General features: G+C 44.9%; 1 protein-coding gene across 2 annotated transcripts in view; it reads right to left on the minus strand.

Moving 5' to 3' along the window:
- The window catches only part of SPATA6 (spermatogenesis associated 6), a 56,290-nt gene that overhangs the window by 6,455 nt on the left and 33,835 nt on the right, over nucleotides 1-16,000 (minus strand). For both annotated transcript variants that reach the window (XM_072127174.1, XM_072127173.1), the window contains exon 8: nucleotides 6,933-7,032. In XM_072127174.1, the coding sequence (XP_071983275.1) occupies nucleotides 6,933-7,032 (100 nt within the window). The remainder of the gene's footprint in view (nucleotides 1-6,932; nucleotides 7,033-16,000) is intronic.

Below are 16,000 nucleotides of genomic sequence, written 5' to 3' on the forward strand. Positions count from 1 at the left end.
TGACCCTGGGGCTGGTCATATACTGCCGACGCCGAGGATTGCGGGGCCTACCTCGGTCCAGGTGTTTCAGGCCTACTATGCCTCCTCCTCCTCCCACCCCTCCTCCACCTCCTCCTCCGAACTACCATCCGTGGGCACGGCGCCATCAGTCGGTAGCTCTAGGCACAGCAGCAGTGCCGTCGCTAAGCGACAGCAGGCGGTGCTCAAACTGCTGAGCCTAGGCGACAAAAGGCACACCGCCCAAGAGCTATTACAGGGCATCACGGCGCAGACTGATCTGTGGCTGGCACCGCTGAACCTGAAGCCAGGCATGGTTGTGTGTGACAACGGCCGTAACCTGGTGGCGGCTCTGCAACTCGGCAGACTGACACATGTGCCATGCCTGGCCCATGTGTTAAATCTGATAGTTCAGCGTTTCCTCAAGACATACCCCAATCTGTCTGATTTGCTCACGAAGGTGCGCCGCATCTGTGCGCATTTCAGGAAGTCCAGCCCAGATGCTGCCACTCTCAGGGCAGCGCAGCGCCGCCTCCAACTGCCCGCTCACCGACTGTTGTGCGACGTGCCCACGAGGTGGAATTCAACACTGACCATGTTATCCAGAGTTTACCAGCAGCGCAGAGCGATTGTAGACTGCCAGATGTCAACTTCCACCAGAAGTGGTAGTCAGGTCAGTCAGCTTCCTCAAGTCTACAATGAGGAGTGGACGTGGATGTCTGATATCTGTCAGGTGCTGAGTAACTTTGAGGAGTCAACACAGATGGTCAGTGGCGATGCCGCCATCATCAGCCTCACCATCCCGCTGCTTGGCCTGTTGAAAAACTCTCTGGTCAGCATGAAGTCGGAAGCTTTGCGCTCGTCACAAGAGACGGGGGAAGAAGATTCCCTTGTTGATAGCCAAAGCACCCTCAGGTCTGTTTCTCAGCGCATATCGGAGGAGGTGGAGGTGGAGGAGGATGAGGAGGAAGAGGAGGAGAATGTTGGCGAGACACAAGAGGGGACCATTGTTGAGTCCTTCACTGTTCAGCGTGTATGGGCAGAAGAAGAGGAGTTGGAGGAGTTGGAGGAGGAGGAAATGGACAGTCAGGCCAGTGAGGGGAGTGAATTCTTACGCGTTGGTACTCTGGCGCATATGGCAGATTTCATGCTAGGCTGCCTATCCCGTGACCCTCGCGTTCAAAGAATTTATTCCAGCACCGATTACTGGGTGTTCACTCTCCTGGACCCACGGTACAAGCAAAATCTTCCCACTCTCATCCCTGCAGAGGAAAGGAGTGTGAGAATGCATGAATACCAGCAGGCCCTGGTGCACAAGCTGAAACAGTATTTCCCTTCTGACAGCGCTAGCGGCAGAGTGCGTAGTTCTGCGGGACAAGTAGCGAGGGAGAGTAGGCGAGCAGGCAGCTTGTCCAGCACTGGCAAGGGTACGCTTTACAAGGCTTTTGCCAGTTTTATGTCACCCCAGCAAGACACTGTCACCTGTCCCCAGTCTCGGCAGAGTAGGGCTGATCTTTACAGAAAGATGGTGAGGGAGTACGTAGCTGACCATACCATCGTCCTAAATGATCACACAGCTCCCTACAACTACTGGGTTTCAAAGCTGGACATGTGGCACGAACTGGCGCTGTACGCCTTGGAGGTTCTTGCCTGCCCTGCCGCTAGCGTCTTGTCCGAGCGGGTTTTCAGTGCAGCTGGTGGCATCATCACAGATAAGCGTACACGCCTGTCGACTGACAGCGCTGACAGGCTGACGCTTATTAAAATGAATAAAGGCTGGATTTCTCTGAATTTCCAATCTCCACCAGGTGAAGGAAGCTCAACCTGAATAATTGATCCACTCCTCCTCCTCCTCATTTTCCTCCTTCTCCTCCTCTTTGTACAGTAAAGCAGAGGAAACTGGCTATTTTTTGACAGGGCCCACTGGCTCTAGCTATAGTACTTTATGCATTTAATTTTTCTGGAGGGCCACCTACCCGGTCCTCTGTTTGAAACAATTTTTGTGAGTGCCACATACAGGCACTCAATCTATTCCATTTTTCTGGAGGGCCACCTACCCGGTCCTCTGTTTTAAAAAATTTTTGGGACTGCCACATACAGGCACTCAATCTATTCCATTTTACTGGAGGGCCACCTACCTGCTCCTCTGGTTTGAAAAATTTTTGGGACTGCCACATACAGGCACTCAATCTATTCCATTTTTCTGGAGGGACACCTACCTGCTCCTCTGGTTTGAAAACTTTTTGGGACTGCCACATACAGGCACTCAATCTATTCCATTTTACTGGAGGGCCACCTACCTGCTCCTCTGGTTTGAAACATTTTTGGGACTGCCACATACAGGCACTCAATCTATTCCATTTTTCTGGAGGGACACCTACCTGCTCCTCTGGTTTGAAAACTTTTTGGGACTGCCACATACATGCACTCAATCTATTCCATTTTTCTGGAGGGACACCTACCTGCTCCTCTGGTTTGAAAACTTTTTGGGACTGCCACATACAGGCACTATCCAAATTAAATTGTCTCCATAGCAGCCTCCACACGTTGTCTCCATTGCTACCTCCAAAAGTCGTCCATATAGCTGCCTCCATACATCCTCCCCTTATCAAACGAGGTGTGTCAGGCAGAAATTTGGGTTGTTTTCATGGATTCCACATCAAAGTTGTTAACTTTGTCGCCACCCTGCTGTGTTATCCACAAAATATACTGGCAAACTTTTATGATTAACCGATATTATTTCAGCGCTTCTTGCGCAGCTGTTTACATTCCCCTCACCCGGCATATCCTAAACTTATAAGAACGCTACTACACTTGATCTTATACAAAAGGTTCTTAGAAGTGCTGTTTGGGGAGTAGCCTAGAGACAGGGGCTTGGATTGGCGAAAGCTCGCCTGGCTGCAGAGCGCCAGCTCCATCCCAAGATCCAACTAACATAGTTTTAACTGCAGCACCTTTAATCTACTACTAGTTCACTGCCTCCATAATAATAATAATAATAATCTTTATTTATATAGCGTCATCATATTCTGTAGCGCTTTACAAATCATAGGAAACAAATACAAATGTAATGTAACAGAGCACAACATTTGTATGGAACAACAGGAGTGAGGTCCCTGCTCGCCAGAGCTTACGGTTTATGAAGATGATGGGGTAACACGAGGTAAAAGAATATTTAATGGTCAAGCCATTCTTCTTAGGGAATAGAACAAAATATAATAAATGGAATTGCTGTCGCTTGAACCACTCAGCCGTCATCTTATATACCAGGTCCAGGGTGAATGGGACTGCAGAGAAGTCTGGTGCCTGTTGGTTGCTGGATAACAGATGGGAGGACGACACAGGACGGGTTAGTAGAAGAGTTAAAACTTCATGCAGTTAATGAGTGTTATAGGCTTGCCTAAAGAAATGGGTTTTAAGACCACGTTTAAACTTTGGAGGTTAGGTATTAGTCTGATAGTCCGGGGCAGAGCATTCCATAGAATTGGTGCAGCTCTAGAGAAGTCTTGGAGACGCGAGTGGGAGGTCCGCACTAGGGTAGAGGTTAATCTAAGATCACTGGCGGATCTAAGAGCACGGGTTGGGCGATAGACTGAGATAAGAGAGGAGAGGTAGGGGGGTGCAGCATTATACAGAGCTTTATGGATGAGGGTTATTATTATTTTAAACTGTATTCGAAAGGAGACTGGCAGCCAGTGCAGCGACTGGCATGAACTGTAAGCATACATGGTCCCCTTATCAAACGAGCTGTGTCAGGCAGAATTTTGGGTTGTTTTCATGGCTTCCACAACAAACTTGTTAACTTTGTCGCCACCCTGCTGTGTAATCCACAAAAAATACTGGCAAACTTTTATCATTTACCGATATTATTTCAGTGCTTCTTGCGCAGCTGTTTACATTCCCCTCACCCGCCATATCCTAAACTTATAAGAACGCTACTACACTTGATCTTATACAAAAGGTTCTTAGAAGTGCTGTTTGGGGAGTAGCCTAGAGACAGGGGCTTGGATTGGCGAAAGCTCACCTGGCAGCGGAGCGCCAGCTCCATGCCAAGATCCAACTAACATAGTTTTAACTGCAGCACCTTTAATCTACTACTAGTTCACTGCCTCCATACATGGTCCCCTTATCAAACGAGCTGTGTCAGGCAGAATTTTGGGTTGTTTTCATGGCCTCCATGTTAACTTTGTCGCCACCCTGCTGTGTAATCCACAAAATATACTGGCAAACTTTTATCATGTACCGATATTATTTGAGCGCTTCTTGCTCACCTCCTTTGGTTCCTCTCTGCCACCCATTGGTTTGAAGCCTGAGTCCATTTAGGGTATGTCGCCATGACACTCTCTAGCCTGCCGCTGCTGCCGCTGCCTCTGCATGCCGTCCCCTATAGTGTCAGGGTCAATTATTGGATGTTTTAGATGCTATCTAGCTTCATTCTGTCACTCTGTCATGGCCATGCTGTTGCCCATAATTTTGGCATAATGTTGCGATTATGCAGCCTCAGAGGCATCCATGCATGCTGCCCCTGCTGTTTCCTGTCCATTTCCGTGGTGTTTCCATCCTTTTCTGAGGTTCCCAGGTGTTTGGCCAAGCTTCCCTGTGCAGAGCCTTGGTCCCCTTGAAAAATGCTCGAGTCTCCCATTGACTTCAATGGGGTTCGTTATTCGAGACGAGCACTCGAGCATCGGGAAAAGTTCGTCTCGAATAACGAGTACCCGAGCATTTTAGTGTTCGCTCATCTCTAATGGCGAACCTTTTAGAGACCGAGTGTCTAAACTACAACCAAAATCCACTTATTTACCGTGAATCTCATTTTTAGGAGTAACTTATTGCTACCTCTTCTTCCACATCTTGTAATCGTATCGGGCCCCCTGAAGTCACCAATACAGTTGAAAGAAGGAGAGAAAATTCAGACTATTGTAGCTTCTCTCCTGGGTCTCTCTGTACAGGAAGAATTGTGGGTCCAGCAGGAGGACCTCCAAAGATAATGCAGATCAGTCCACACCTACTAATTTTAACTGCAGTTCCAAACAGCCAATGAAGTGTTGCTTTAAAATAGCGTGGAGGGCAGCTTCTCTTAAGTTGCCTGGGACTTCAGGAAGATTTGGTGGATTTGGTCCTGTTTAGTGAACTCTGTCCTGGGTCGACGACCTGAGTGCCCACAGAAATGGCTCGGAGTGCCACCTCTGGCACCCGTGCCATAAGTTCGCCAACACTGTTATAGACGATGCAGCCTCAATCAGACCTCTGGTCCTAGGTCCTTCTGCCATCCGCCGCGCTATCCTTCTGCTTTATTTTATTAAAGGAAACCTACCATTTGATTTGACGCATGATGAAGCAAACATACCTTGAGAATGCTGTAGCTACATTGATGCAGAAACATATCTTGCTTAATACCTGTGCTGAGTGGTTTTGCTGAAAAACTGTTATAAAATTATGATAATGAGGCTCTGTCACTCCTGTGGCTTACTGGGCGCTTCTCCTCTTTCCCTAATTATGCGCTGCTCCAGCCTTGTCCTGCCCAGCATAAGCTGAGAATATGTCATCACTGTGTTGTCCCTGACAGGCAAAAGTAATCAATCGCTGCAGCAACCCCCAGCTGCTGTGTATGAGTCATCCAGCTCAGGTTGATTAGTCCTGTCTGGGCAGCTGCTGTTTACGTGGAAGTAATGTGTTAGGCAGCCAGACTGCACCCAGCATTACCAAGGTCCTGAATTTTATAATTATTATATTATTATAATATTTTTAACAAAACCATGTGGTTCAGGGATGTTTAAGATATGTTTCTGCATCAGTGTCGCCACAGCATTCTCAAGGTATGCTTGGTTCACAATGTACAAAAACAAATGGTAGATTCCCTTTAAACGACATCTACCACCAGGATATAAAAGACTGTATGCAAACGATCCTGGGGGCTCCAGGCTCCATTAACACCTATGGAGTCTAGAGCCCCTTAGGCTCATTTGCATACTGTCCTTCATCCTGGGGGTAGATGCCCTTTAAGAATAACATTTAAACTAATTTTGCACAAATCCGTAGTGGCGAGCATGTACATGACGAATTAGCGATTTCAAGATGTCATAAAACGCTAGTACGTAAAAACCCCTTTCAAGGAAACTTACTATCAGGGATCTACCTAACAAGGTAGTTTTCATTTATAAAGTTAATAAAGTCTAGCCCCTTAGATGAGTTATCTTTATGCAAACTAGCGTCGGAGGCTACTGGAGTGGCCGCGCTGTGGAGCGGGAGTAGAGGCCACGCCCCAGTAGCCTGTATTGAAGTTTCCTATAGTTCCGCTTCAGCGCGCTTACATTGGCCCCTGTGCACACTGGCCTATACTGCTCTGAATAGAAAGTCTATGCAGTTCGGTGCAGTCTCGGCTTTGAAACCGGAGCTTCTGCACATGCGCAGATTGTCGGCTTTATAGACCAGCGCGCAGGGGAGCTGGTGGGCGGCGCCGAAACACAAGTACTTGAGGGTGGAGTAGCCTATATTCCTGCTCCATAGCACTCCAGTAGCCTCCGGGGCGAATTTGCATAAAGAAAGATAACCTAGTTATAAAATATTAGGGCTTAGACTTTATTAAATGATGAACTAAAAAAACCATGGGGATGGATGTTAAGGCAGAAGCCTACCCTGGGATCTGCCTCGTTAGGAATCATTATCCCTGATGATGGGTTTCCTTTAACAGGCAGCAATTCATTAATAGGATTTGGAGTTCAGCATCTCCACCAATCATTGGCTTGGAGCCATTACTGTAAAGTGGCAGCTCCTCCCAATATAGTTGTGGCTGTTCCAGGGTACTGCAGTTTCCATTTACCAAGGATACATAATTACATAAATTGACATAAAAATTTCCAGAAAAACTTCTTTGAATCCAGCATTGACAATGTTTTTTTTTTCTTTTTACTATTAATACAATGTAAGGAACTCACAAAGTGTAGCTTCTTCTGGATACTGTGGGTCCTTAAGATACTTTTGACACGTTCATGGGTTTCCTTCCAGTTAGTGGAATCTCGGTAATCAGTCTGGAACCTACAAGAAGCAGAAGTGCAATATACAATGAATAACAGGAGAATGTAGAGAATCAGTAGTAATAAATACTAATATATACATATACACACACATATATACACACATACATATATATACACATACATACATACATACATACATACATACACACGCATATTGTGCAGGATAAGTTACGCAATGTATTTACAGATCCAGATCTACAATCCCAGTTCTGCTGATTGTTACTGGAAACAGACAACAAGTTTGTAGTCAGCCACGCCCCTATCGTTCTGCACAGTTCCAGAAGGAAATTAGAGCAACATCTGTGCAGCCAGCAAGGAGCAATTTATTGAGCATTCCAGCCAGAATCACTGATTGATGGGGGAAAGTCTTGAAGAGCTTATTGACCACAAAACTAACAGCCCCCTCAGGTAAGGTATGAAAGATTATTAATAGGATTCCCTATTTTATGCTAACACCTCTGAAAAATCACCTCCATAGTCCTATGCAAGAATTACTTATACCAGAGATGAACCACTTTTACAGGCTGGAGGAAGAGCGTCACTTTAGATGGCCAAATCTTGGGACGCATTCAGGTGCCATTGTAAAGATGAGAATCATATCTTTCAAAATGCATCAGGCATTTGGTTTTTTTGAGCTACAATACCAGAGATACAGGCGGGCGTCATTGTTACAAATGTGAGATACAAATATCCAAAATCTACAACTAGTTTTTCAACTGTACCTCGCAGAAGTATTCATAATTACAATGTAGAACTACTAACCACTAGTTAGGGGCATCTGAAGGTACGTTCGTCCACCAAACTCTAAAAAAGGAACTTGTCTCAAGTAAAAAGTTAGTCGTTCTTGGCCATTTATATAGGATTTAGGAGGTGATTTATTTATTTTTTTTAAAGGAACTGAGCCGAGAGATTTGCCCTAAGAGAGGGAATTCTAGAAAGGCTATTTTGTTCCTACCTCAAGGAGCTGGTAGTTTGGTGGAGTAAAAGCTGGTGACGGGTTCCCTTTAAAAATCAAATATTCAAACCATTTTGACTTTGCTTCTGTTCTTGCATTCCCACTTTGCAAAGTTATTGAGAAATAAGACTTTTCATTGAGTTACGCTGTGTAGTTCCCCGCTCATGCCACTGGGGGGCGCAATCACCTCACTTATAAACATGGTAGCACAGAGCCGGGATAATAATTAGCAATTCTTTATGGCAGAATCTTAAAAATGTAAATAAAGGGATTAGCATTAAACGTGAAGCGGCGGCGTTATAAATTGTATGCTCACATTACGTAAATTCATCAAGACTCCTTTTACCGCTGCGCAGAATGACACTCGCCCCAACTGCTTAAGCCTTAAAGTGGAGCCATATTTGTGGATTGTGCCCGATGCTTACTGTATGGAAAATAAACTGTGTGCTCTTTTCAGTCAGATCAAAAACAGAAACTGCGATGAGATTCAGATGGACTCCGGCTGTAAGCGAGCATAGGCCAAGCAAACACGGAAACGTGCGTCAGCTGACATTTACATGGGGGTAATGAACCTTCATACACCAATTCGCTAGAACGTGTCTTGGTCACTGCTGTTTTTAGATTTCTCAAGTTCCAGAAGTATAGATATTACCGTACATGATGGAGGCACAGATAGTACTGCCTGCACAGGGGGAGCCCTCTGTAGGCTCTTGTATAATGTAGTTACTGTACATGATGGAGGCACAGATAGTGCTGCCTGCACAGGGGGAGCCCTCTGTAGGCTCTTGTATAATGTAGTTACTGTACATGATGGAGGCACAGATAGTGCTGCCTGCACAGGGGGAGCCCTCTGTAGGCTCTTGTATAATGTAGTTACTGTACATGATGGAGGCACAGATAGTGCTGCCTGCACAGGGGGAGCCCTCTGTAGGCTCTTGTATAATGTAGTTACTGTACATGATGGAGGCACAGATAGTACTGCCTGCACAGGGGGAGCCCTCTGTAGGCTCTTGTATAATGTAGTTACTGTACATGATGGAGGCACAGATAGTGCTGCCTGCACAGGGGGAGCCCTCTGTAGGCTCTTGTATAATGTAGTTACTGTACATGCTGGAGGCACAGATAGTGCTGCCTGCACAGGGGGAGCCCTCTGTAGGCTCTTGTATAATGTAGTTACTGTACATGATGGAGGCACAGATAGTACTGCCTGCACAGGGGGAGCCCTCTGTAGGCTCTTGTATAATGTAGTTACTGTACATGATGGAGGCACAGATAGTGCTGCCTGCACAGGGGGAGCCCTCTGTAGGCTCTTGTATAATGTAGTTACTGTACATGATGGAGGCACAGATAGTGCTGCCTGCACAGGGGGAGCCCTCTGTAGGCTCTTGTATAATGTAGTTACTGTACAAGATGGAGGCACAGATAGTACTGCCTGCACAGGGGGAGCCCTCTGTAGGCTCTTGTATAATGTAGTTACTGTACATGATGGAGGCACAGATAGTACTGCCTGCACAGGGGGAGCCCTCTGTAGGCTCTTGTATAATGTAGTTACTGTACATGATGGAGGCACAGATAGTACTGCCTGCACAGGGGGAGCCCTCTGTAGGCTCTTGTATAATGTAGTTACTGTACATGATGGAGGCACAGATAGTGCTGCCTGCACAGGGGGAGCCCTCTGTAGGCTCTTGTATAATGTAGTTACTGTACATGATGGAGGCACAGATAGTGCTGCCTGCACAGGGGGAGCCCTCTGTAGGCTCTTGTATAATGTAGTTACTGTACATGATGGAGGCACAGATAGTACTGCCTGCACAGGGGGAGCCCTCTGTAGGCTCTTGTATAATGTAGTTACTGTACATGATGGAGGCACAGATAGTACTGCCTGCACAGGGGGAGCCCTCTGTAGGCTCTTGTATAATGTAGGGGGTAATGTAAGGTGTAATGGAGGGGTAATGTCATCTGGGCGCTGACCTTTAATTTAATAAATCTGCATTTTACATACATTTCTTCAATTGGGTGTTAGTCAAAACATTTTTTACCAGTGTGAAGATAATTTCCCATAAATGTAACCAAGTTGTTCCCTAGAAATAAGATTGTTGTCCTTGGATACAACCACTGCTGCTGGAGTTATTAAACAAAGAAACAAATAGTTCTTGCATATGTAATATCCAGGAGTTCCTGCATGTCCTGAAGCCGTCCTTTGATAATGATCGCTGAATCCAGGTGGTTGGGCAGGGATCGATAGTGTATGTGTGGCCACAGCTGCCAGAAAGTGGGGATGGTCCTGTCCAAGGACAGCCATCTTGTTTCTAAGGCACAACATACATTTCTGGAAAATTATCTTCACAATGGTACTTTTAAAAAAAAATAACATTTAAATGAAGAAATGTATATATGGCAGATTCATTAAATAAGATGTGAATCCCCAGATGGGAATACCCCTTCTGCTACAGTGCCCATACCCCACCTCTTAGACTAATCCTAATTAATAATAAGCAGACCTGAACCTGCTCTTCAGCCTGGAACTCGGCTATGGCTCACTCCCCACCGTTAACTCTTTAAAAGCCACCGGCAAAGCTATTTAAAAGGACATCTACCACCAGGATAAAGGATTGTAAACCATGCACACTGACCATACTGGTGTGTGTCCTCACTGGCACGATCCACTCTTATTTTAGCTTCCCATGTCCTTGTATTTACAAAAAAAAAAAGGCTTTAAAAATTATGCAAATGAGCTTGAGGGGCTGCAGGTTCCATAGCTGTTAAAGGCGTCCAGAGCCACTCTGGCTAATTTGCATAATTTTTAAAGCTTTTTTTTTTTCCTTTAAAGGCAACGAACATGAAGTTAAAAGAAGAGCGGATCCTACCAGAGGGGGCACAGCCCTGCATGTAAGTGTGCTTGGTTTACAATCCTGCATCCTGGTGGTACATTTCCTTTAAATGTATGCACAACACCATTTTCCTGAGGGTCAGAGCTCCCCATGACATCCCATTTAAAAGGGTAGCAGTTGCAATCAGTGGCAGTAGCGGGTGTGGGTGAGTGTTCAGGTTTGGCACCCTAACCTTAACAGGTCCGGTCATCCCTAGCCCCAAACTTTCATGTTAACCCCATGTACCCTTCTACTCCATGGATCCTGGAATTGTAACTCCGTATAGATGTGAATGTGTAGGCTCCATGTAAGATGACGTTGTTGTGACATAGACCCGTAGGATCCTCCAAACCACTTACCTCTAATATCTGCTCACAATTACTGCTCGCTCTGTATACAGATGCTATAAAGGACTTCCCGTGTAATGTACTCCTCTCACTCCTCAATCACTCCTTTGCTATCTTTATCGACATTAGACGTGACTTCGGAAGATCTTCTCCGTCCCCACTTCTAAGACCAATCAAGCTTACAATTTAATTTAGGGCGCAGGAAGATAAATAGACTTCCTGAAGGTCACAAGATGCTGACACCGGCACTGGAGCTTGACTATCCGACAAGTCCCTGACCATTTCTGCTGATCAATACCCCCCCACCCGCAGACCCCTCCACCATTACATGTCGTATTGAGTATGTGAAAGGATAAATCACCCTTGATGTATTATATAACGGCTACGGCAACGTCATCCGAAATTAGAAAAATCGCAGCAATTTATATCCAGTCCCTCGCCTTACATTTACATATACTGGAGGTCCCCAGGTTACATACAAGATAGGTTCCATAAGTTTGTTCTTAAGTTGAATTTGTATGTAAGTCGAAACTGTATATTTTACAATTGTAGATCCAGACAAAAACATTTTTTGTCCCAGTGACAATCGGATTTTTCAAAGTTTTTTGCTGTAATTGGACCAAGGATTAGCAATAAAGCTTCATTACAGACACCTTACAGCTGATCATTGCAGTCTGGGACTATAGTAACATCCAGAGACTTCACCAGAGGTCACAGGGGGCAGAGGGGTCCATCTTTATCTATGGGTTGTTTGTAAGTCGGGTGTCCTTAAGCACTGCCTGTACTGGAGGTCCCTGTGATCAAGGCTTGGAGATATTATTCCGATGTATTTCTTAGATTTTCTTTCAGTCCAGAAAGCGAGACTCAGTCAGTCATGGTCCTCCAAGGTCAGTCATGGTCACTCATGGTCCTCCATGGTCACTCATGGTCCTCCATGGTCACTCATGGTCCTCCAAGTAACGGTTTGCAATACCAACCTTCCAGATGCTTGCAAAATTCATCCCCGGAATTATAAAATATGATGGAGTTTAGTCTTTCCATGAGAAGTCAGAGGCTTTTTCACTAAGACTATTAAAACATATTGAAGGGACAGTTCATGGGTCCAATCTATCCAGTTCTGAAGCTCCATAACCAAGGTAGCAGTAGTCAGGGTGTTACGGAAAGAGCATAGCTCTCCCTACATCGTTCCCGTACTAGCGTAGACGAGATTGTAAAGTTATGGCACGTGATCCTAGGAAGGACAGACCTACATGAGATGAGGCAGAAATAAGGAAGACGTTCCCCCGATATAAAGGAGTGTGAAAAGAAGTAAAGAGGTAAAGCTGCAGCTTCAAATTTACAACAAACTCTGAAGAAATCAGTAGAAGTGATGCAGTACCTGGATATTGTGGGACTTGTTAAAGCCATTTATTATCACCTTTCCTTTCAGCAGCCTCTATTAAAGATGCGTCTTATGTGAACGACGGGACGCGACTCACTCAACCCCGCCCCTTGTTGAGTAACCATACCATGGAGTGTGGAGAGCGGTGCCTGACTGGACTGAGGCTTTAGAAGAGCCGGCTCTAATTAGTGCGCAAAGCCCGATGAACCACATCACAAAAAAGACCCGGACTTCCCAACACTGCTTCTATCTGCAATTGTGCAGTTGTCCAGATGCAGATCTAGCTGCTGTGACTCACTCCACCCCCTTCCCTCTCCATAGACTCTTATGTACTCTCACACCTCAACTGGTTTCTGTCTTGTTGCTTACAGTAGGGAAATAAGCAGAGATTTCACAGTGAAAAGCAGGAAGTAAGTAATAATAATAATCTTTTATTTATTTATATAGCGCACACAGATTACGCAGCACTGCACAGAGCTTGCCAAATCATTGCCCATGAGGCTTACAATCTAATCAGTGTGGGAGGAAACCAGAGGACCTGGAGGAAACCCACACAAACACGGAGAGAACATACAAACTCTTTGCAGATGTTGACCTGGATGGGACTTGAACCCAGGTCCCCAGCGCTGAAAGGTTGTAGTGCAAGCTACTGAGCCACCGTAAGTAGAGAGTGAAGCACTATGATTAACTGCATGAAACTTTTTAATCACGTTTACTATTTATTTATGCAAAGGGTTTATTTTTTATCCATTAACTTGCTATTCTAAGGCTACATTCACACGGATGTATGAAAACGTCCGTATCCGTACCGTTTTTTTTACGGGTTACATACGGCCACATTCATTTCAATGGACAATATGTATAAAAATTTATATTGCCGTTTTTTTTTACACTGTAGCGTACCGTACCGTATACTGGCCGTATAAAAATATAGAGCATGTCCTATTTTCTCCCGTATTTCAGTTCCGTATGCCCTAGAAGTCTATGGGGGACGTATAAAATACGGGTTACATACGTGCTGCATACGGATGAAAAACGTCACGTATATATGGCCCGTATATACGGGACTGGAGAAATCATACCTCTGTGTGAATGTAGCCTTAGGAAAAAAGATCAATTGCGGTCTGATAGCAAGCACCAAACGTTGGAACATCTGCATAAATCAAACCGAGTCCTCCTGGGTTGCCCTCTATAGCCTGGGACGTCTGGAATCAGCTTGTCCAATAGGTTGTTCCTTACTTTACTGAGCCTTGATTTCTTTGGGACCTTAGGGACAGTGTATAAGATGAGACAATCCCCAAAGTCTCAGCCCAGACTGTATAGGGCAGTAAATGGGACTTCCCTTCCACTTTTTTCTGAACATGGGTGATCACTGGTTTGGTCATAAATCAGTCATTAATAAGAAACCACAAGTGTTTTTCCCTATTCCAAAGCTGTTTATAACCTTTTCATGGGTGGTCCAGACTCTTAAAGGGGTTTTCTGGACAAAATCTATTGCCACCAGACTATAGACGGAGTTGTCTGCTCTCACCTCCTTCCATAGTCCGAAATAACTTACCAGAAGAGGTTCCAGTTGTGCCACCATTTACCTTCCCTTGAAAGTGTTAACAGAAATTGCCCTAATTTTTACGAAATCTTCTAGCACAGGAAAAAAAAGACTAATGCAGACATAAAATATTGCAGACATGAAATCCAGTCGTGTGAATTAGGTCCAATGTCAATGGAGACGAGAGAAAAATAATTCTCTCTAGAACATTTTGCTCCAATAACATAGAATTGAGAATCCTAGACTTTAACCGTATTCATTGTCATACTTTCAATGTTCCGCGGCCCGGGCAAACATTCTGCGGCTACACCGGTTTAAATTGTTTATTGATTTCCATAGATTGTATAAACACTTAGGAATTATTGCTCAGCGACCCGAGAAAAAAAAAAAAAGGTCCAGATCAATGGGAGACCTTCTCATAATTCATTTCAAAGATGCTCTGTCAAGTGTGATCAAGCGTCCGTCTCTCCGGTGTGGCGGCGGGGGCACGCTTCGCCTCTGTTTGCATAGCGATAAAGACACAAATAAAAAAAAATAAAAAAAAAAAAAGACTAAAAAAGACGAAAATAACGAAATAAAAAGAAAGCAAATAATCTTCTCTCTCAACAGCGAGATTTCTTGATTAGCCGGAGTGACAATGGCGAGACTCTCCGCGGAATTAAAGGCTGGTTACTACAAGCCCGAAACATAACGGAAAGAAGAATCCAGGAGAAATGCTTCACGCTCCGACGGTTTATCACTCGATACAAAGTCCTGTCTCAAAATGTCAAACAATTATCTTCTTAAAACAATGACATGCCGGCGACATCTGTGGGGACCGCGGGCGAGAACATAGGAGGCGTATAGAATCCCTGCAAATGTATCATTCAACTTTTCCGGATTCTCCAGAGGTTGTGCATAGGAAGGGGGGAAAAAAAATCACGGGAAGATCTGACTGCAGAAGGACAATGGCGCCAACGTTATCCGTGGTGTTGCTCCCATGAAATGCTGGAATTCAAATGAGATCCAGGTGGACATCCAAAAATTTAGTTTAAGTTTTTTTTTTTCTAAAAGCAGAAACAAAATCAGTTCAACCCAGTCCTGGCACTTCAAGGGAATTTTTCAGTGGTTTGACACTTAGAGGTTTGATCGTTAACTGTGGGGGTCTAAATTCGGGGACTCTCACCAATCATGAGAGCAGGGTCCCTAACTAACTTAATGGAATTACGGGTATGAAAACGAGTGCCTATCTTCAAAAAGCTCATTCATACGGTAATTTATTTTTTATTACATTTTCGCAATACAAAATTTCATTATGATTTGAGCCAATATCACAAAAATTACCTAAATATAATTTATAAATATTCATCTTCTACGAGGATGTTGAGCACTGGATTGTTGAGCTATTCCCAAAACTCTCGAAGACATTGGATAGGAGACATGTTCGACCATCCGTTCCATTTATTAGTAGGAAGGGAAACCCAGTTCTTGCTGTCGGGGGAAGTACCAGGGGCTGGATTGGCTTGTTATTCCCTATGCTTAGCATTGGGGATAAGAATTAAACTTGGGGCAAGTGTCCTTACCTACCAGTGGTTTAGTGCTCTTTCTTATGTCAAGTCAAGCCAATTAAAGACCATAAAGGGATTGGCTTTAAATATACATCCATAGGATAAGGGTTAACATGCTATTCATGGGGGTGAGTATGGTGGGAGGGGCCATGCCGCACTGCCCTTTCAATTCATCCTCCATGAGATTGCTGGAGCTGGGTCATATAGATTGTTAATGGAGTGGAAAATGTGCATGCCCTACCTGCCTCTCCAACCGGGCCGCCACACTCCCATCCGGGCCACGGGCTGCCACGCTCCCATACGGGCCGCCACGCTCCCAT

Source organism: Engystomops pustulosus, chromosome 10 (genome assembly GCF_040894005.1).
Source record: "Engystomops pustulosus chromosome 10, aEngPut4.maternal, whole genome shotgun sequence".
Lineage (NCBI taxonomy): Eukaryota > Metazoa > Chordata > Amphibia > Anura > Leptodactylidae > Engystomops > Engystomops pustulosus.